Consider the following 23,747-nt stretch of genomic DNA (forward strand, 5'->3'; position numbering starts at 1 on the left):
GGTATAGTTACATGGCCACGTCAGGCAATTAATTACATTTTCCCGTAACTGTTCTAGCAACGCTACTGTGCTCTGTGGTATAACGGCACACTTGTGCTATAAAAGCCTAAACCAGGGGGCTTCCCTGGTGGTGCAGTGGTTGAGGGTCCGCCTGCCGATGCAGGGGACATGGGTTCGTGCCCCGGTCGCGGAAGATCCCACATGCCGCGGAGCGGCTGGGCCCGTGAGCCATGGCCGCTGAGCCTGCGCGTCCGGAGCCTGTGCTCCGCAACGGGAGAGGCCACAACAGTGAGAGGCCCGCGTACCGCAAAAAAAAAAAAAAAAAAAAAAGCCTAAACCAGCATCTTGATTTTAGCTAAGAAAAATGTTTCAGAACTACTTAGTAATTTGTTCAAAGTTTTAGGTTTAGGATCAGAACAAGTTTATTTTTCTAAAGTTGTTGAACCCCCGTCTTGTTCATTTGTAAAATGAAGATGCCTCTGATTTTGATTTAGTCATAATCTAATCAGATAAACAATGATTTACTAAAAGTCCAACTACAATGTGGCTGACATTGTGGAAATTTCCTTGGAATATAAAATAAATGAATTGCATAGTCCTGAGTTAATAAATTGTAAGTTAGATTTTTGTTGGGAGAAGGCATTTACCCATAATTCAAAGATGGCGTTCATTCAGGCAGAAGTTCTGAAATATTTTGGTCTCAAAAGCCCTATCTTCTTCTTCTTCTTTTTTTTTTTTTTTTTGCTGTACGCGGGCCTCTCACTGTTGTGGCCTCTCCCGTTGCGGAGCACAGGCTCCGGACGCGCAGGCTCAGCAGCCATGGCTCACGGGCCCAGCCGCTCCGCGGCATGTGGGATCTTCCCGGACCGGGGCACGAACCCGCGTCCTCTGCATCGGCAGGCAGACTCTCAACCACTGCGCCACCAGGGAAGCCCACCCCTATCTTCTTTTAAAAAAATACTGAAGACTTCAAAATGCTTCAGCTTATTTAGCTATATCATTCAATATTTATCATATTAGACATTTAAACTGATAAAATTTTAAATAGCTATTTATTAATTCATAGAAAAATTACCCTGAAAACCAATTATGTGTTAACATAAAGCATATTTTAAAAAACTGATTAAAGTGAACATATCTATTAATAAATATTAAAATAATAATTAGGGGAATTACACTGTTTCACATTTTTGTAAATCTGATGTCTAGTTTATTAGGGGACAGCTAGATTCTCACATGTGCCTCTGCATTACATCTTTGCAGTGTGTTCTTATGGTTGAAGTATATGAAGAAAATTCAGCCTCACAGAGAAATGTAGATGGAAAAGGGAAGAGTGTTTTCATAGCCTTTTCAGATGGATACTAGCGCAAACCTCAAAAAGTGATAGTTTCTTAAAGGTTAGTTGCAATGGGGAATGTGAAACTATATCAATGGAGTTTTTGTATTCTGTTAACATTAACATCAATTAATGTATTTTTCTCTTCAAATGCCTCTTTTACCCATGCATAGTTATTTAACACCAAACATCACTAGATGACAGTTATTGGATCACGGGTTTATGCCGCTCTTCCAAATGCGGACATATTTCATTATTCAATGTCAAAAAGCACACTTGTTCACATAAACAACAATCACATTGAAAAATTATTTAAGTATGAGGAACTGTCAGATACACAGTGATGGATACATTTTTGTTTGATCGGAGGTGGAATTTTATCTTTGGCAGCAAATATTTTCAATTTGTTTTCCTTAAAGTCAAAAGATTCACTATGTTCTTCCTGCAGAAAAGTCAGCAGATTCACTGCGTTCTTCTTGCAGAAAAGATATGTATTCAAAATGTTACATTTTTAAAAATTAGCAATTTTGAGTGCCTCATCAAGGAGACTTTAAAGTAAAATTGGTTTTTTTACCCCCCGAGAATGCATGGAGATGAATTATACAATGACTACTCACAGCTGAGGTTTGGTGCCATTGTCTTGATTCGGGATAAAGCATCAGCACTTTTATTCACCACTGCCTTTGCACTATCAATGCAACTGTCAACACAGATGTTTCAGTGTGTCATAAGATTTAAAAGTCATCCAACATTTGGATATTTCAGTACTTCTTGCATTTGTTGCCAAGCATTCGCATGAAAGAAGATCTGTGATGATTGGTCCATGCTGACACTGAACAAATTCAAGGAAAATAAGCAAGCTTAGCCATGTCTGTACATCTGTCTATCTGTTAGACAAAAGTGAGGTTCTGTAGAAAGATATCAACTCTGTTTCCTTGTTTAAAGCTGAAACTTTCTATCAGCAAGTTACTATATGGTTGGAAAGCAACGGCGTCCTGGGTTTGTCTTTTTTTTTTTTTTTAACTACTTTTCAACCAGTAGACATCCAGCAATGGCAGCTGACTAAAGGCATTGTTTTATTAGTTTCTCAGGTCTTATGTGTGCTTCTCCAGCCAATACAATACAATAACCTACTTTGTAACATGTTTCAGTGACTGTCATTTTTAATTTGAAAAGTGTAACAAATGACTTTTAGCTTTTGATTTTGTTTTGTTTTGCAATATTATTTTTTGTTTATTGAAAATTTTCCCACATAAAAAGTTATATGTAATAACCATATAATTATATAACATTATCTCATATACTTTTACAACTATTATATTAACACGTGTTATTTCACCATAAAATGAAAAAATATTATTATTTTTTTAATATTTAAAGACTCATTGTAGACCTTTATTAGGAAAATTAGAAGACTTGCTTTCTCAACCCAACTGCACCGTTTAACATCTAACGATGCTGAAAAAGAAATTGGAATAACAGAGTTCTCTGACTCATGGAAGTGAAGGGTCTACTCCAAAGAAAATGAACTAAACTCTAAATAAGAAACAAAAGTGTAATGAAATCTGTTCTTTCCCAGGCTTCAGAGATGTTAACATTTAACTGACTGTTATGCAATAGGACATTTTTGAATGGTATTATTGCATTTGTTCAGTTGTGGCATAATTTTGAGGTCGATCATTAAAGAAAAAGAACTGAATTTTTCAACCATAAATGTGATGAACTCTTTAAAATCCGAAAATTAGCTGTTATAGCTTTCCAACTAGATGTGCAAAAGCCACCAAAGCATCTTACAAGGTAAATTGTCACAGTGGCTGGAGAGGACACACAATACTGAGAGAGTTTTAGCTTTTAAAGAGCATATTAACGTCTACATTTAAAATATTCAATACTTCCCAAACAATTATTTGTCTCAAAATAATGTTGCGATCAAACTGTCACAATAAAACTACCAGAAAGTATTTTTCTTCCTAAATCACAATAGGGCAAATTATTGACATCAATGAGGCTGAAGGAAAGGTAGCTTTTGTCTTCTTTTCATTTCTTATGCGAAGCCTTTTCATTTGATTCAGAGTAGATTTCTCCTTTCCATAAATAAGAGACCGCTTTGAAATATGAGTTTCATTCTTTTCTCCAACTTTGGATATAGACAGTGTAATGGTGATGGAGAAAGTGAAGCTTAGTCTCCTCCATCTCTGACAAGTGTCCATCCTTCACAGTAAGCAACCTATACGATAAATATATTTTATTTCAGGGGAAATACTGTTAAATTTCATAATACTTACACTTTTATCTATGTGTGTGTATTTATAAAATAGGACAGAGAAATTCTAATTTCTACTAATTCTAGCTGTGCTTCCATGTAGGCTCAAGACAAAATTCAAGATTTCAAAATTAGAATGTATTGGGCAAAAATGGGGTTACAGGGATTATAGCAGGGAAAATTAAAGATAACATGTCATTTTAGTAGGATTATGAAACACTTTAGCCTTTGGGTCTCATGAAAGGGTCTCATGGACCCTAGGGGCCCTTGACCACAACTTCAGCCTTGAACAACGCTGGGTTAGGGGAATAATAGCTGTAATAACAACAAACAATCGAAAACCTCAGTAATTTCACATTATTAAAGTTTACTACTGCTTGCTCATTTAGCCTAATCAGGAAAAGGCTGTACTCCACACATTCATTTAGGAATTGGAGCTGATGGGGTTCTATGTCGTCAATGTCTGCCTTCTGAGGTTGACCAGGGGAGAAAGTGGGAGTGGATAATTTTTTCAAGAAGTTTTTATGAGCCCAGCCTTCAAGTAAACTTCAACGCTTTGTCCACATTTCATTAGACATGGTATCCCCAGTTGCAAGGGAGGCTGGAAACATGGTCAGCTGTGATGCAGGTTTAGTAAATAGGTCAGTCTTGAATATAGCACCTAATTTGATAGATTTCCTGTGAGAGCCTCTGAATTGGAAAAGTTTAGGTATAAAGCAGTGTACATATGTCAACAATATAAGAAAATCAAGTCGGTGTAATGTAATTTCAATAACATTCAATAACATTTATTGTGCATGTACTATGTCCAAGCAGTGTCCTTGGTTCTGGATAAAGGGAGGAAGAATAGACGTAAAGGCCCTTGTAGAGCGTACTTCCTTATAGTCTAGTGGGAGTAGGTGGTCAATAAAAAGCTAACAACTGGCAAAATAATTGTGATAAAAGAAACCATGAAGGGAGAAAAGAAAGTGGGAGTCAAAGAAAATGGGAGTCAATGACCCTTGGAGAGGTCATCCAGAAGACCTTTCCTCAGAGATATTTGAGCCAAGAACTGAAGGATGAGAAAGATTCACAGGTGCAGAGCCCTGGGGAGAGATACTGAAGACGGAGAAAAGAGCAAGGTCAAATTGCTGAGGATGAGAACAGCCTAGAATGTTGTAGAAATAGAATGGGTCCATGTGTTTTGAGAGGAAAGAGCAGAGATTAGCGTCTAGGGTATGTTGGCCCAGGTGGGTCTGGGGCAAGAACACACAGGACTTTATAGTCCATTACAGAGAGTTGTGGCTTTAACTTAAGGGCAATGGAAAGCCAGGTGCATTTCATGATTTGATTTGTATTTCTAAAAGTTTATTCAGGCTGCTTAGTGGAGAATAGATTTGGGGAGCTGTAGAGTAGTAGATGACTATTAAGTCCAAGGTCATTATGCTTCTGCATAATAATTTATGTCATTGCCCTGGACACCCTGAAGCAATAAGTCAATCTCAATGTTCTTAAATTCAGTGTAGGCTGTTTTTAAAAATTGTGTCAATTATCTTCTGTCGTTTATTTTGCAGCTCGTAGGGGCCATGTGTTACCGTGATTGTGATATTACTGGTGCCTAGTTCAAATGGAATTGCAGAAATGATTTTTTCCTAAAGATTGTTTTTTAAACAATCAGTGCTCTCACCGTTAACACAATGACAAAAATACATTTTCAATTCTCAGAACTGGAATTTCTCTCAACGTTGTCTAGCATGAGTTATAAAAATGACAAAACTTCGCCTTCAAGCTAGAGGAGAGAATGCTAACTACATTCTCACAGGAATCATAGCAACAGCCATGCACGGCTGAAGCATTCTCATCAAAAAGGAGATAGTGAGTAGCGATACTGACCATTATGAAAAGTAGAAAAAGGATATAATAAAGAATCCAGATAACTGGGGTAGGCAAGCTTGGTGGGTGGGTCTCTTCAATACCAATAAAAATGCTTATCCGTGGCAGCCAATCTGAGTAATTCTATACAAAACTGTTCTTTTCTTGTACATAGTAGGTATTACATATACATTTCTTGAAAGAATAACCAAATATCCATTGATTTAGATGAAGGAAAAAGATCTCTGCCAGGAGGAGGCCTGACCCAAGTAGACTATGTTGTCCTCATTTCTATTTCTTTCATGGATGTGGCATACGGGTATTTCTTTCTGTCTTTCTTTTCCAAAAAAGCAGAAGAACTGTTTTCAAAACAGTTATACAAAGGAATTTGTATCTCGATTCAACATTTATTACCACTGGTATTCTAATAGTGTCCTGCAATAAAGTGAGTCTAAATAGGTGATATAACTAAATTGTAGGGGGGCCAATCCAGGACTTTCAGATTCAACAGATCAGTGCACATTGCCGTTTAAAAACAAACACACAAAAAAATTAAATATTTTCTTTACTTAGTAGAAAAAACAAAAAAACCTGTAGTGACGATGAGTACCCTAGTAAAATCAGCCTGCGGTTACGGATTTGGTGCGTTCACACGTACAGATGCACTAGGAAGCACACTTAGGTACACACGGACATGCACGCACACATGGCCTTAATATCCAGGACTAATTCTACCCAGAAAGAGTGCTACCCTTTCATATTTCAGCCCCAGACCATTACTGAGTGGTGTCTTATGAAACATTTCTAACTTTGTAAGATTTTTGATTTATCACTAATACCCTAGCAGCGAAAAGTAATTAAAATTCACAATCATCTTTTATATTGAATACCATGTGTCTCCAAGATAAATCATAGCCTCTGATGCTCTCACCCATAAACAAGAGAAAATCAATTCAAAGTAACTGAGATTATAGGGATGTGTATTGTTTCAAAAGAGCAAGAAGCCCAGAGAAGTGCAACTCCAGGCGAGGTGAGTCCAGTGCCCCAGTGATATTCTTAAGGACTCACGGTTCTCCATGGTTCTATTCTGCTCATCATAAGAGTCAGCATTTTCTTACCTCAGCATCTGTCAACATCACAAGTTGCCCACCACACATGATCCCAAAGGCGCCAACACAAACATGACCACAACTTGATCTGGGAAAACTGTATGCCTTATGTCTATTTATTATCAAGGAAAACGTTCTCAGAAGCCCTCCAGTAGGCTCACCTTTATGTTACGCCGGCTGTAATCAGACAAAATAATTGTATCTAGAAGAGATGGAAGTTTACCCAAACCTTGAATTATCTATGGATACATTTTACAAAAACATCTGTTGTCTGATTATAAAGAAAATGAGTAAGATTTTTACTTGGTTATTAGATGAAGTAATGACATGGGGAGGTTTTTTAAAATGGCTTCTTGATAAAAATCCTGTAGTAATAATGTTACATTATGTAAATTAACATTTCAGTCTTAACATTATCCTGCACTTTTTATTTAATCATTTAATTTCCCCTAGTATATTTTATAAGGCACATTCCTGAATAATTTAATGGTATCTTACTCAACCTCATTTTAAGTCATAAATGCAGAATAAGACTAATTGTCTTTTTCTCAATTTTTAAGATCCTGACTTTAAGGACCTTGGAGTTTTGAAACCATTACCAGGTTGGTAAAAGAGATATTTAATACCGTTCAGAGGCCTTTGTTTTCTGCTATGACATATACTTTCGGTTTATTACTCAAGCTCCATTTTTGTATGTTTGTTTGGCATTTTGTTATTTAGTGTGTGAGTTTGAGATGGGCGGCCCTGAAGGCATTGTGGAGTCTATACAAATTATGAAGGAAGGCAAAGCTTCTGCTAGCGAGGCCGTTGATTGCAAGTGGTACATCCGAGCACCTCCACGATCCAAGGTCAGTCTCAAGGTGAAATTCAGGTTTGACAGTTGGCCTGCAAAGTGTCTCCAGCGTGCACTGCTTTGAACCAACTGGACATGCTTCGTTCATTTCAGAGTGCGATCATAAGCTATCATTTTCTTTTAGTTTTGAATTGCAAATCGCCTTCCTCTGTTTAATGTAACTTTCAAGGTCATAAATAATATGGAGAGGATGTTGGAGAGCTCATTGGATAACCTGGATAAGAGACTCTGGGGTAAATCTACCTCTCTGAAAAGTGCATTGAAATGTCATATATAAGCTATGGTTCTGAGCATAACTTACGTCCTTATTGTCAGTATCTGTAGTTTACTTGCTTTTTAACCTAAAATCATATCTATGGAAGAAATTGTCCAGGGCTCACAAAGTCATGTGTCTCTGGAATATAAAATAAACCTGCAATAGGGCTGAGGGACAGACAGTGGTGATCAGGACCATGAAAAAGAGACAACAGGTCCTTAACTGCCTATTAAACTCCTTGATGATCACCATGAGAAAATGTTGGCCCAGCATCACCAAGTCCTCCATTTTCTTCATAATATGCCCCAAATCTAGATTTTATGTTGATTACCTTGATTCTTTTTAATTTTATTTTTTGGCCATGCTGCACAACGTGTGGGATCTTAGATCCCCGACCAGTGATCAAACGCGCATCCCCTGCAGTGGAAGCGTGGAGTCTTAACCACTGGACTGCCAGGGAAGTCCCTGATTACCTTGGTTTTTAAATGTTGACGATAAATTTTAAAAGTGGGAAACATTAGACGTATTAAACTAAATATATTGTGGGCCAGATTCAGACTCAGATCACTGTTTTGGAAACACTTGTTTAGAACAACCCCATTCATTCTATTACAGATGTATCTTAAGAAATATTGGGATGAGTAATTTTGTGCCAGTAGCTGTCACAGGTTCAGAGTGTCTATTATTTGCTTCTTCTCCCTTTATTGTCATCCTTCATTTATAGAATATAGTTACAACCAAGCTTTACTGATTTATTAGATTTGGAGTTGCCCATTTATTGAGGTTGAAACAGTTTGTTATTTAATTAATTGACTTAGTGGTGCTATAAACTCTGAAGCACTGGGCTGAGGAAATGAAAAATTATGCTGTCCTCCTGTTTCCAGTTTAATCCTTAGACAACTATGTATCACAATAATCCGTGGAATATGACAAGATCGTTATGGTATTTATAAGGTGTAGTAGAGTGAGGGAAAGGACCACATATAGCTGGTGAGGAAAATCAAGGGTGGAATCAAATTGCATTGCAGGGTGTCCTCTGAATCTTAATGAGAAATGGTGCTGTCAGGTAGACAAGGTGGGAAAGACTCTCCATGTAGAGTGAATAGCATCTGGAAGGTCATAGGATCATAAGAGAGCATGCTTTTTCAGGAATTAAAGGAACTGCATGTGACCAAATGAAAGCAGAGCTATGGAGGTGAGTGGTTAAGCCGAAGGGCTCTGTCCATTCCCCTAAAGAGCCCAGATTTATCCTGAGTGCATTAGTGATACATGGAAGAGTGTGAAACAGGAAAGTGATGTGATCAGATCTGCATTTTTGAAGAACAGATTTTCCCTGTCTAGAAAAGACAGAGGTGTTAACACCTCAAGCTAGATACAAAAGAATTTGGTGGCTGGATATTTAGGATGAGGGAAAAATAAAACTCATCTCTGAGGGAGTTGGTATTTCAGGAAGTATTTTTGTCCTCCTTCACTTGATTACCCATGAATATGTCTTTGGGGTTCGCATATAATTTGCAAGTGTGGAACACTTTCCCCAAGCTTCTGGTTATGGAGATTCAGATCATGGTCCAAGTTCCAGCTTTGCCACTGCAGGTCTCTTTGCATCTGAACAAGTCTTTAAAAAGTTAATTGCATTATGAAGAAAGACACAGTGATTCCTCCTTCAAAAAAAAAAAATCCAAGGCTACTGGTGACATGAAACCCAACCCACTACAGAGATAACGTGAGAGCTAGATTACAGCTGATTATGCTCCCTTACATAATCTGTGGGTTCACATGTGCTATTTATTTTCCTTAAACTCTATGAGTGAAAGATTTTTTAGATTTTTTTTCAACAGGGAATATTTGAGTCCCACCTCATGGTCATAACTAGCACCTTTGTCACCTCAGTGTCAAAGAGACAGTTTCTATGGAATTGCAAACACACAACCATTTCCTTCCAGCTGGTAAATAGACTGTCTTCTGTACAATTGCAGAACAACAATACCCAGTGTACCTCCCTGTTACAGAATTTGGCATTCTGTGACCCAAAGGGGAAGCCGCCTGCGGAGCTGGCTCTATTGTGACAGACTTTCTCTGTTAAATTAAAGGTTGGGGGATAGGAAGTGGCTTTGAATAACTGTCGAGAAAAGCAAGAACTGGAGATGACGGCCTATGTGGGCTTTCTATTTATATGGAGCTCCTAGCAGCCTCGGAGAACAGACTATCAAAGCACAAGTTAAACCTGAAATGGCTCATGTGAATATTTGAATGATAACTAGTGACGGAAACATATTACACAATGAAAGTGCAAAATAGCTTACTGGGGTTCTATTAAAATTTACATCAAGTGTATGTTGCTTCTCAGCCTCTTCACAAACATAAAATACAATATCTGATATTTCCTTTGTTTGAGAATTGTAATACAGACGATCGCCTTTAATTAGAATGCGATTAACCCAGATTTCTTAGAAATTGGAATACCAGAGCCGGAAAGAAAGTTGGAAATACGTTACTGATGTGTCCTTTAACAGATGAATACGTTGAGTCAGGATAGTGAAGTTGGTTAACGATGGGATGTCGAAATATGCCTCTGTAAGCAACGCTTTGGTTTTCATACAGATTCTAGAGCAAGGGTAGTAGGAGAGTATTATGGTGTCTAGTTCTGGATCTGGTCCAGTAAAGAATCATTAGAGAAGAATGGTGGATGAGCCCATCGTGGTAACAATGTTAATTTCATGAAGGCTGAGACTTATTTCTCTCTAGATACCCAATACCAAGAAAAATCTGTCATTCAGTTAAAACTCGTGGAAAAAATAAACTGATGTATACATATCCAGTAAAATGGACATGGTGACAATCTTCAAGCATATGAAGAACTGTTAGGAGACAGAAATAAGAGGATAAGGTTTAATCTGCATGTTTTCAAGTACTGCAATTTATTTGTATGCTTGAATCTAGAGAAATATTCAATATAAAGAAGGTTTTTGTTTTTTATTTTAATAATGGAGATGCCCAAAGATCAAATGAGAGTCCATGGGAGGAATCCAAGTAAAATTTGGCAGGGATTTTGTATAATAATTAAAAAGTCAAGTAATTTTTTGGCATAGATAATATTAAACTCCTTTTAAGACCAAAACTTGATGAATCTATGATAAGTAACTGCTTAAATATTTGATTAGTTAGTAAAAGGGCTGAAGCCAGTTCTCCATGTCCTGACTCGAAGTCCAGTGTGATGTCACAAAACCACACTATTTGGGGAAACTGTCAAATTTGTTAAGACAAGAAAATAAATAAATCAAAAGACTTTTAAAAGTGTATGCATGAAGATAATTAATTTAATGATTAAGGTCTTGGGAGAATAAAACTAGCTTTTATTAATTACCCATCATTTAAAACTTCAAATTAATTTTTAAATGTTACTTAATTCAAAATACTTTGATTAAAATTAGGATAAAAAACAGAAAAACTTGACAAATACAATAAATCAATCTTTTATAGTGAAGTTGAGTTTTCAGCCTCATATGACCTTAGCAAAAAAACACAGTCCAGCTCACCAATACTTCTAACCTATAGATAATATATGGGCATTGTTTGAAGCTGCTCAATTTGTGGTAATTTGTTATGGGATCAAGGAGAAAATTAACGCAACAGGCGAAGGGTAGCAACAATAATTGTTGGCAATGATAAGTTTAGGGATTCTAAAGATTGAGTCTGCTCTTAGCATCTCCAAAATGAAAATTAAACTTGGGTAAACAGATTGAAAATCTTAACTGGTTAGATAACTACCAGTGCTTTGGTTCAACTTTGTTTTTAAATGAAATCTCAGTTTTGTAGCATCAGATTTTGGAGGGTTACTCAGATGGACCTGAAATATTTTGATACTTGTCTGTGCGTGCCAGAAAACCATTTTAATATGGCTGCATCTGGGTTTGTTTTGTGGGGTGTGTGTTTTTTCAATAGTACGATGTTCTGGTTTTTTCCTCCAAATAAAGTGCTACCCTCTAAATTCATGGGATATCCTACCTAAAATTATAAGGCCTGGCAAGTCCAGCCACAAATAAAAAGCAACCACAGAAGTCCTGGGTTACACGCTCTTTAGAATGTAGCTTTATTTATCAAAGTGTAAAGCAACATGGAAACCGTGGTTAGTGTTTTTCGGACTGTGGTGTATTTAATTTGTATTTATCATGGAGAAAACGTTTCTGGCAAATCTTAAATAATTGCGCCAAACAATGTTTGTATTTTGCATATCATTGTGACATGAGAGGAGAGAGCCGGTTGAATGGTTGGTATTACACGTTTGCAAGTATATTAACTTAGTAAATCGTTAGCTAGATTTACTTGCTTTAAGTATACGAAAGGGATTCTGCTGTCTACATTAGTGTGATTTGGAAGACAGATATTACTAGAAATTGTTGATGTGTTCTGAAGCCTCCCACGTCCTGTTCAATAAATCATTTTGTCAGCTCAAACTCTTTGTGATTGATTAGAAAGAAGAATGCATCAAAATGATTCACGGAGAGGAGATTGTAATCTGACTATTTTACTGGAGTTATATATGATTCTGTTTATCACTTTCTCTTTTCTTCAGCATAGAGACTAAGGAGCTTTCTGTGGTTTTCTACCTGAAGTGAAAACATTGTCATATGGCATTCTTCCCCTTAGTGATATTATGGCACAAGGTTTAAGCTGATGAGATATCATCTAAATCCTAATGTAGGGAGGGTTTTTATGTGATATATACTATAGCTAGTGTGGGAAAACTTGAGCACTTTTCTGGCTAATGGCATTTGGCTTTTGAAGCAACAGCTCTGTACCCAGTAAAGCTAATACTCACTGGAATATTTTATTTCTTTTTTTAAACTATTAAAAAATTTTTTTAATGATTGACTGCTTCAGAAGTGAATATATAAAATCTAGTGACTGTAATCGTTCACTTCCTCTATGAATAGTATTCTGTCTAATAAGAATAGTCTTTAGATACAGAAGGTTCTTAGACTTCAGCCATTGCCCTTCACGTAAGAATGCAAACCATCCACCTCCCGTGGAAGTTCACACTCTCTAGAACTGTCAAATGAGAAAACATGGGCCGAATATGCAAATTGTCTTTCTAACTACAGCAGTATTCTTCTATAAGATAATCATATTTTTAAAGAAAATTTAAGACAGCCATTTACTTCAGAGAGACACATTTATTTTCTGTGAATGTTATTCATATCTCAATCGTCAATATGTTTCTTAGCCCCTTTAGAAAAGTAGAAATGGTTTTGCTTTGCTTGCTTATTTGTCGATTTTGTTGGAGTTTGTTTTTATTCAAGACTGTAACATTCTTTCTGGAATATCAGTCTTTGAAAATTTTCAAAAAAATTATATGCGGCTGCAAAGTGTGATACTAAGGAGAAAAGTGTCAGGCATATCTGAGTTCAATACCAATCTATTACTAAAGGGCCTGTGTCACTTTGAGAAAGTTACTTAGCTTTTCTAAACCTTGGTGTGTTTTTTCATTTTAAAATAGTTATTATAATGGTGTGTATTACTGTTGAGAGATTTGAGTGAAATAATGTGCTAACTCAATGTCTTAAGTTATTGCCAGTACACGACGCAAATACTAAGTTAGTATGTTAAGTTGTGTTTCTGAAATAATTGTTCAGACACGTTCGGCCACTGAATCACTCAACCTGAAAATGTCAGAGGATCAAATATCTTTCTTTCTTGAATTAGTCAAATGATTACTTTATTTTTCTTTCTGTGGGGATGGTGTTTGCTTTTTATAGCTTTGTAAGAGCATTGGAGGGAGGGGTTTTCAGTTACCCTACTCAGTGTTTTCTCCTGTTAGTAACTATGTACGTTTACAATTGTAATTGCATATTCTTTTGAGGTGTAATAAACTGTGTTGGAGTCATTGTATAGTATTTGAGAATATAGATATATATTTGATTTTTGTTGCATTTAACAACTTTTTTACCTTCTAAGAATACCTAGATTTTATAGGTATTTACATTTTTTATATTTTTATAGTGTTTTCAATTTGTTTACTTTTATTCAGGATGGGGCTAGTGAAGAGCTCTTTAAAACAAAAGTTTAGGATTTTAATACTACTTAAGGCTTTCACGTTGATTTACTTATTTTCCTTGAGCAAAAGCTATTTTGTCTCCTGTGCTCCAGCTTCCTGGTAAAGGTCATCTAACTACAGACCCAGTTCCTTTTTACAAATCCTTGTGAAAATTTGAAAAACAAACCAGTTAATAGAAACTTGGAAGGTTTAACATTTTCAGATATGCCTTCCTAGGGTGGACAATTTGGAATTTTCTGGATAATTTTCAGGAATGTAACATTTGGTTGAGAAGAGTGCATCCAAGATGGGCTACATGAGTAATATTTGAACTTTTCATAGAATAAAACAAAGCAATGACGGAGGAATGAAGAACAGGCAGGCTTTCCTAGGCTGTATGTTTTATAAGATTGCAGTAATGGCAGTTAATTTAAAGTCAGTATCAAAGTATTTGGGAATTTTGGGATAGCTTCCAACTGAGATGTTATAGATTGCATATACATGAAAACCTGCTCACCATGCAAAGCATAATGGAACTACAGTGCTTTCCATTATTTCTTAGTTTTGTCCATTTCCCCCTATTTTTCTCTTTTTGTTCTTCCTCCTGAGAGTTATATGAGGATTTCCTGCTATGGGACTCACATTTTATTTACACTCAATTCCTCATAAGTCTGCAACATATGACGTATACGCTTTTATGTCATAGTTTAGAGTTATAAATACCTTGTTTTGAAAATTATTGCATGTCATTTTCTACTGCAAATAATAAAATGTCAATTATTCTATGTAATTATCATGATTTATGGCACTCAAAACAAAGTCTGGTGTATAGGTGCCCAATACATGTGAGACAGATGCTGAAAAAATGAAGTTAATAAAGAAAACAGAATTTCCAATCAGTAGGTCATTAAATGTACATCCGTGCAAATTTTATGGAGTGAGTGATTAACATACATAGCACATGGTGTATCACTGAGAATCAGATAAGTACACCGCCACCCCAGCTTTTCAGGAATACACAGTTTAGCAAAAGGTACATATAACCTGTAACTAAAGCTTAAAATATGTTCAAAATACTTTAGCACAAAGGGAGAATCATGCCGCCTGGTTGGGGAGGGGGAGGGATGAACATTCTTTTTTTAATATTATTATTATATAAGTTACAGGTGTACAGCATTATAATTTACCACCTGTGTACTCTACAGAGTGGTCACCACCACAGGTCTAGTTACCATCCATTCCCATACAGCTGACCCCTTTCACCTGTTTTGCCCACCTTCAACTCACTTCCCCTCTGGTAACAACTAATCTGTTTTTTCTATCTAAGAGTCTGATTTTGTTTGTTTGTTTTATAGCTTCCACATATGTGTGAAATCATAGCGTTTGTCTTTCTCCACCTGACTTACTTCATGTAGGCATAATACCTTCAAGGTCCATCCATGTTGTCACAACTGGCAGGATCTTGTTCTTTTTTATGGCTGAGTAGTAGTCCATTATACATAAATATTTATCATTGGTTGAATTAATTGTTTGTGATGCTTAATGCACATTTGTGCAGAGTCAAATAATATCTGATGCTCTTAAAACACTATGTCTGAAGCAGTATAATATTGTGGAAGGATTATGGACTAGAGAGTTGGAAGGAACTTGTGTCTAATTTGCAACTTATACCATCCGAGTCTGCATTTCCTGAACATGACAATAAAATGGGCCACTTTATAGAGCTGCTGGGAGTATTTAACAGTAATCTATAAAGTAGGTTATACATACGGTACTTTTTACTCATTAAGTGTTAATTTAATTTTTATTTACGTGGACTTAAAATGCCTTGACCCTGTTACGGTGAGAATGATCATAGATTAGCTGTGCTTTTTAAAATATTCTGAACCTCAAAAATGAAGCAGCATAGTTACGTGAAATAATCTAAACAAAGTAAAATCAGAGATGGTCTTTTGAAACCATTTCTGGTTTTGTTTGATATTCGTACAAATTATTTATTTCCCTGAATTTTCGGAGGTGAATTGAAGCCACGGGATCTGTAACAAAAATGTATCAGGAATATTTAAAACACATTTGTGCTGGTTAAAATAAAACAGTGTGTAAGTATGAAAACTAATAACTGATTCCAGATAAGTTATGAGAAGAAATAAGGATCATTTGTGTAAAACTACTCAGCTATGGGAAATGGTACATTTACCTAAAGAAAGGACAATAACATTTGAAAACAATTTTAAACACAAGTTGACTGATCTGAGTCATACGTCTTTACTTTCCACAGGGAAAAAATAATAAGATTGATTGCAATCAAGACTGTCTTGTGAGACAGAAAGAGAAAGGAAGTTCTGGTGCTTCGTGAACTACTTTCCTATATTCATTCTGGGAAATTATCCTATCTTTGTTGTTTTACAGATCTACTTACGATTCTTGGACTATGAGATGCAGAATTCAAATGAATGCAAAAGGAATTTTGTGGCGGTGTATGATGGAAGCAGCTCCGTGGAGGATCTGAAAGCCAAGTTCTGCAGCACCGTGGCCAATGACGTCATGCTCCGTACAGGTCTCGGGGTCATCCGCATGTGGGCGGACGAGGGCAGTCGCAACAGCCGGTTTCAGATGCTCTTCACATCCTTTCAAGAACGTAAGAATCTCTGCACTTCACTGTTTATCCTTCCACTGTTTCTCAGATGATGCAAATCTCATAAACCGTTGATGGTGTTTTCTTCATGCAGTTTGAGCACAGCGGGCTGAGCCTTAGTAAGTTGTTCACATCGCTGAGATTCCCTTTCCTTCAGTTTGGTCCAGGGACAGGAGAGTTACATATTACCTTTTGATTACCTATATCGGCATATGCATCATAGCCTTGCTTAAGACACTTCACACTATTCAATTGGGAAATGATGAATTTTGTTTGTCTTTTGTTTAGCTCTTACCACCTATGGAACTGAGGCAGCAGCTTCCAGTGAAGTTTAAGTCTTAAAAACCTGCATAGAAATATTTGGTAGGTTCTCTTTAGTAAGCTTCTCTTGCCATCCCATTGATTTCAAATGGGTCTGTGACTACAGAGCTCCTATTAAAGTAGGCAAAGAGGGAGAATTGCTTGGGAAGAGAGTAAATAGAAAAAGTTCCAGAAAATAGTTTAAACGGCTCAATGGATGACACCCAGAGTTATGGGCAAAGCGCAGAAATTTTAGAAAATCATGTTCTAACAAATACTGAATTATATTAATATATGTTTGAACTGTTCTTTAGAAGCTTTGAATAATTCATGTTTAATAAATTTATACAAATGAAAAATAAACCTAAGAAATTCAGCTTTAAGGAATCAGTCCTTTACCATTTGAAACTATACATTTTTTTAAAACAGAAAAGACAGAATGTTTTTGAAATGTCAAGGATTTCTCAGTGATAGGCAGAGCAGTCACTGTTTTTTCAATGCATAAATGTTAAATGTATTAGACGATTACTTTGTATCATAAATGAATAGTTTGGGCTTTAAGTTGCTCTTTAATTACCCAGTTGGAGAATTCTAGGGCCCCAGAAGTACTGAATGTCAGTCTTTCTATGTCTTGATACCATCACAGAGTGTGTTAAATCTCCCACCCAAGATTATTGCAGATTTCAACAGCACGTTGCTATCTATGTCTTCATTTCAGGAGTTGATCAAAATGTTAGAACGAGTGCGTCTTTATTTCAGCAAGGTATCTGGCCAAAAAACCCTCATCATTTTCTTGTTTGGAATTTGAAGAAATTCAGGCTGTAAGATAGCACATTTGGTGTTTTCACCGATGATTGCTTTACCATATCCAGTCAATTGTGCCTTTGGTGAGGCTCAGAGTGTACCTTATTCAATATTTTTGTCTGTCTTGGATAATCACAGATTGAGAACTTTCTAATTTAACACATGTGGAAGTTCTAGTTAATATGTTAGTTGATATAGTCAAGTTTTTAAAACTATCACAAAAATATGCAATTTTTATCAAAGCTATGCCATAAAATGTAGTAAGGATAAATTAAAATATGTATTCTTACGTTTCATATATCAAGTAAAGAAACTCTGACTCCTAGGACTTCCTAAGGTTTTATTGCATTCAGACTCAACATAAGCCAATAATTTTTTAAATAATTGACAAAAAATATCTAATGCAGTATTAGCTTATATTAAGGAAAATGCAGTAAGCAGCTCCAAGAAGATACTCCTGTAGGAAGCTGCACGGGTCAAAATGCAAAGTGCATAGCCTGTTCTCTTCTGCGTGTTCTTACTGAGGAGCAGAGTCATCAGTTAGAAGAGGCTGACCAGGATGCAGAAGCATCTAGAATCATGGGAAAAGGGCAAAGGAGAAGGAATGTTTATCTTACAGCTTTCTTTTTTTCAAAATGTGGTAACTACCTTAGACTTAGGTGGGTGATATGGATTAATGTTTGAGAGGTAAGATTAATGTTTGTTAAATTAATTATAGGAAACTATTTGAGTGTAATTTAGGAAGAAGAAATGTCTAGATCGTAGGAGCTGCAATATTCCAAAATTGAATGGGTCCCCACAGAGGATATTCCACAGAAGGCTATTTGAGAAATGGGTTCTCATCGGGCGTGAATGGTGTAGGGGAAGTGTCTAGGTTGGATAGGGGAAAAGGAAGACTAGCTAACGTCTAAGATCCCTTTCATCTCGAAGACTAAGACCTGTGAGCCTTTAAAATTCTGCTTATATAAGAAATGGTGAATTATATCATACTGGTAACATTCTGCTTATATAAGAAATGGTAAATTATATCATTAGAGATATTTTTGAGCTAAAAGACAGAGTTTTCATTCTGTAATTAAATGATCTCTGGAAGTCATTCAAGTGGGTGAACTTTCAGTGACTAATCCAGAAGAAACAGGGTATTCTCCCTAAGAAAGCCACTTAATGTTCCTACACAGTGGACGGATGATCAAGCTCATCTGAGTGAGTATTACGTAGTAGTTTCCATGATTATCTCATAAATTTACAGGAAGCTTTGATTGAAACAAATTTATCCTCTGTGTCATGTTGCCTATGCAGTTTTGTTATGATATTCTGTTTTTTCTGCCTTGACTAAAACTGTGCAGAATTCTACTATTACATGCCTACGATCAAAGTCAGCATGGGATGGAGTATATGGATATAGACTAAGTATTTTTGCTTTGAAATCAAGGTATTCCCGGTAAAAGATGAAAAGTTTCAGAACAACAGGAGGTAGACTTCAATCAATTCTTTTATTCAGAAATGAGTGATTCTAATCTTTATTCCACATACACACACATATGGAATAAAGATTAGAGATGTGAATCAATGACCAGCTTTTTCTTACTCAAATAATGAGAAACCACCTTGATATTTTTCTTGGTTCCGATGTTTATTAGGTGGTATCCCCAAGTGCAGTGTTGAAAAGTGCTTAGGGCATAATCAACACTATTCTAATATCTGTCAAAGCATCTTATATTAGGACCATAGGATATTTTTAGGAGTTAGATAAGAGCTTAGAAGCCATCTATTTCCATCTCAAACATTTTATGAATTCAAACAGAAAAAGAAAAGACCCAGGGAAGTCAACTGACTTTCCCTGAACACCCTCGACACCATGCTTAATGATTTGAAAACAGCACGGAGGCAAGAATGTAAGACCTGACTAATGGATGCAAGTGGGAATATATTTTCAACTCATTTTATTTTTACATTTGTATCTGAATAAATTACAGTAAAGGGAAAGGATGAGTGTATAAGAGAGAGGCGTAGAAATTCTTACTATGAGTCATCCCACTTTGAGGTTTCACAGGCACCTTAGAAGAATTTTAAAAGTCTGGATTAAATGCCAACATTTGCAACAATGAAAACTATCCTCTCATATAACGGGAGGAATAGAAGATCACTGAATTGAGAAGTATTTACCTTCAACTGTGTCACGAGAAATAACATCTTCCCTAGATAGGTCCTATAAATATCATACTCCTGCCCCTACTGTCTTGCTAACTCTTCACCTCAGCCTTCTCTCAGCTCTGCCTGAGATGGCTGCCCTGATTAATGGTATCACAGTGCTGTTGGCTGCTGTTAAAAAAATGTTCAGAACAACTTTGAAACCTATCAACTAGAGAACAAACAATCAGTGTTATCACCAAATAGGCACTGTCTTACTTCATTAGGTTATAGTCTTTTTAATACTTCAAATGGCATCTTGTACTCAGAATACTCAGTCCACTCTTAAATAATCTATACAGTGGAGGTGAACACATATATGGGCACCCGAAAAAGACCTCAAATTTTTAGGTATTAATTTTGGATAGTATTCTCTACGAAAGATGACTTATTCAAACTTCAAATATAGTCTGAAATGAAGAGGAAAACGTATTAACCACTGTGACTAATTTGCTTTCTTGGGTCAAAAATCAACAATTATGAGAATCAGGTTAGAAACACAGCTGAGGATAAAGAAGAATGAATCCAACTTGAGATAAAGACGGAATAGTTTGAATAATTCTCACATTGATCTTGAAAGTATGCTATATTTTATTTTAGTGACTCAATTTAAGATTGCCTATAAGAATAGAGTTTTACACATTTGCATCACTTTTTATAAAGACATTGGTCTTGCTCTAAAAAATCATCTAAAATTTTTTGAATTGATTATGGTTAGTGTAATTTCAATGTTGAGCATGCTTATACATGAAAACGCATGATCAATTATGATAGAACTGTATATTTAAGTATTGTATACGTATAATGGAGACATTAGTGAAATGTACCTCTTCACATTGAGTCACAAGCCAGATTTTCTGATCCTGCCTTTTCCTGAACACACCGTGAATTTGCAGTAACTAGAATGAATGAATACAATAGTGATATCTCATTGTGACTTCTGAAGTTCTACCTTCGGCTGCTCTTCAGCTCTTATTTACACCATGATAAAATCTCAGTCACTTAATGCTTGATTAATGGGCAGCATATTTCTGTTAAAAACAGATATGCAACTAAAAAGAGATGAAAAGAAAATTGTTCATTTTAAAGATGTGGGAATAGTGTTTACAATAACTTGCTAAAATGAGACTTTGTATTTCATTTCATATCAATTTATGGCAAAAGGCCACAGAGTCTAAACTACAGATTTATTTACAGTAAAGAAATATACATACAGTAATATTTAATTTCAAAGAGAAGTTGAATTGAAGGATTCTGTGGAAGGCACAGAATCCTACAATATCATTTTGTAATTAAATTACATTCTATGGCAAAAGTTATTTTGCAGATGTAAATAAGGTCTTATTCAATTGATTTTGAGTTCATCAAAAGGGAGATTATCTTGGGTGGACCTGACCTCATCAGGTGAGCTCCCCAAAATAAGGTGAAACATGAGTCAGAAAGACTGCTGGCCTGGAAGAAGATAGCAAACAGGTATGTTGTGAACTGCCTGCCTGTTACAAGGGTGAACTCTAGGAGCTGAGAACATCCCTAGCCATTGACTAGCAAGTAAATGGGGACCCCAGTTGTATAACTACAAGGAACTGAATTCTACCAACAACCCGAATAAGCTAGGAAGACAACCCTGAGAATCAGATGAAAACCACAGCCCCAACCGATGCCTTGATTTCACCTTGTAAGATTCTAGCAAAGGATCCAGTACTTGGGCTTCTGAAATTGTGTGATAAAAATTGGGTGTCGTTTTAAGATATTAAAATTGGGGTGATTGTTACACAGCAATAGAAAACTATTGCAGATTTTGGTACTGTATGTGAGATGCTGCTGTAACAAATACCTAATAGGTGGAAACAGGTTTGGGATCAAGCAGTGATCATAGGTTGGTTGAATTTTGAGAATAATGATAGAAAAAGCCTAAATTGCCTCAGACAGGTGGTTAAAATATACCTGGACTTGGAGGGCTGCCAGTGGGGCTCAGATAGAAGTGAGGAGTATTTATTAGAAACTGGAGGAAGGGCGATCCTTGTTTTGTAGTGGCAGAAAGTGTAGCAAAATTGTGTCCTGCAGCGATGTCAGAAGGCAGACTTGTAAGTGACAAGCATTGGCTCTATAACCAAGTAGATTACTGAGAAAAGTGGTGGAAGTATAGCCTGGTTTCTCTTGCTGCTTATAGTAACATGAGGAAGGGGAGAAATAAATCTAAAGAATTATTAAACGAAAAGGAATCAGGACTAGATGGTTTTTAAAGCCCCAGCTTCTCCAGATGACAAAGATGTTAAAAGTTAGAAATGACGCTGAAAATATGGCAGAGAGAAAAGGCTGAATATGACTGTATAACCTTTGCTCAACCATCAGAAACATCAAAAGATCTCAGTGTTTAGTAACTAAAAGGCCCTTCAAAGAAGAGGTTAAATTTGGACCTTATAGATCCTCTAAGTCAAGCTAGAGGGTCTCCAGGAGGGGAAGGGCAATGACCCTCAGCCATTACAGTGGTAACCAAGGGAGCGAAAGGATTCTCTCAAATAGATTTATGGGTGGGGCATTTGTCTAAGAGAACAGAGCCCAGTGGATTTCAAGCAAGACCCACAAGGCTCTTGAGAAAATTATTTCAGCAGAAACACTGTCGGCTTGGACTGAAAGGAAAGGAGAGAACCGAATGAAAACAGTTATCAGAACCCTAAAGCTCTAGTGGCCTGAAGCAATCTGATACTGTTACTTTTAACATGATATACATGTTACTTTTCATGAGAAAAGAAGGATGACTCAGGGAGCAGAACTGAGAGCCTGGAGAGCAAAGTCCACAGCTACAGAGGCATAGTCCTAGAACTGGAAATATAATCAAGAAAAATCCAGCATTTACCCTGCTGGATTTCAAGACTGGTTGTGGACCAGTGACTCCTATTTACTCTTCATTCTCCTTTGAACCAGAATCTCTGTAACTATTTTCTGATGCCTGTCTAACCATTGTGTTGGGAGTTTGGGGAAGGTGGCTTGTCTCTTTGGTTTCATGGGTCTACATGGAGAGGAACTTTACCTCAGGAACTGAAGTCCAGACTCCTTCAATGACTGCCCCCAGGAGGCTTGTCTGCACAATATTTAGGTGACTTAGATGGTGAGATTTCAGACTTTGAGCTGGTGAGATTTAGATGAGATTTAGGACTTTGAGTTGATGCTGTAATAAAACAATACTCTTGGGAGTCTTGGGAAAGTATGAAAGTATGGGTTCATTTCTGGGCTCTCTGTTCTGTTTCATTGATCTATGTGTCTGTTTTTGTGCCATACTGTTTCTATTACTGTAGTTTGTAGTATAGTCTGAAGTCAGGGAATGTGATACCCCCAGGTATATTCTTCTTTGCAAGAATGCTTCGAATATTTGGGGTCTTTTGTGGTTCCATACAAATTTTAGAATCATTTGTTCTAGTTCTGTGAAAAATGCCATGGGTATTTTGACAGGAATTGCACTGAACGTGTATATTGCTTTGGGTAGGATGGACATTTTAACCATATTAATTCTTTCAATCCTTGAACACAGTGTAGCTTTCCATTTGTGTCATCTTCAATTTCCTTCACCAATGTCTTCTAGTTTTCCAAGTACAGGTCTTTCACCTCCTTGGTTAAATTCATTCCTAGGTACTTTATTCACTTTGATGTAATTATAAATGGGATTGTTTTCTTAATTTCTCTTTCGGATAGGTTGTTATTGATATATAGAAGTGTACCAGATATCCTGGTTGGTCTGACAATACTCAACAAATATTGATAATAATCTTTATGCCCTTTTAAAAGAAATTCTGAAGGTCAGGGATGGAAGAAGTCAGAGACATTATAAGCAGCAGCCAGTACTCCTCCTGGCCTTAAAGGAACACACTGCCATGTTACAGAAAGGGCCATGTGACAAGAGAATGATGGTGGCCTTTAGGGGCTAAAAGTGTCCCCCATTTGGCAGCCAGCAAGAAAGCAGGAACCTCAGTTCTACAGCCACAAGAGACTGAATTCTTCCAACAGCCTGAATGAGCTCAAAAGAGGCCTCCATGCTCCAGACGAGAACCCAGTACAGCTGCCTCCTTGATTTAACCTTGTGAGATCATAAAGAGAGACCTTACCCAACCCAGACTTCTG

The 23,747-nt window shown here is 36.6% G+C and overlaps 1 protein-coding gene across 1 annotated transcript in view; it reads left to right on the forward strand.

The window, feature by feature from the left end:
• Nucleotides 1–23,747, forward strand: part of NETO1 (neuropilin and tolloid like 1) — a 90,419-nt gene that overhangs the window by 44,697 nt on the left and 21,975 nt on the right. The window contains exons 5-7 of the mRNA XM_065889748.1: nucleotides 7,120–7,161; nucleotides 7,280–7,407; nucleotides 16,112–16,340. Coding sequence (XP_065745820.1) covers nucleotides 7,120–7,161; nucleotides 7,280–7,407; nucleotides 16,112–16,340 — 399 coding nt within the window. The remainder of the gene's footprint in view (nucleotides 1–7,119; nucleotides 7,162–7,279; nucleotides 7,408–16,111; nucleotides 16,341–23,747) is intronic.

This window comes from Phocoena phocoena, chromosome 13 (assembly GCF_963924675.1).
Source record: "Phocoena phocoena chromosome 13, mPhoPho1.1, whole genome shotgun sequence".
In the NCBI taxonomy this organism is placed as follows: domain Eukaryota; kingdom Metazoa; phylum Chordata; class Mammalia; order Artiodactyla; family Phocoenidae; genus Phocoena; species Phocoena phocoena.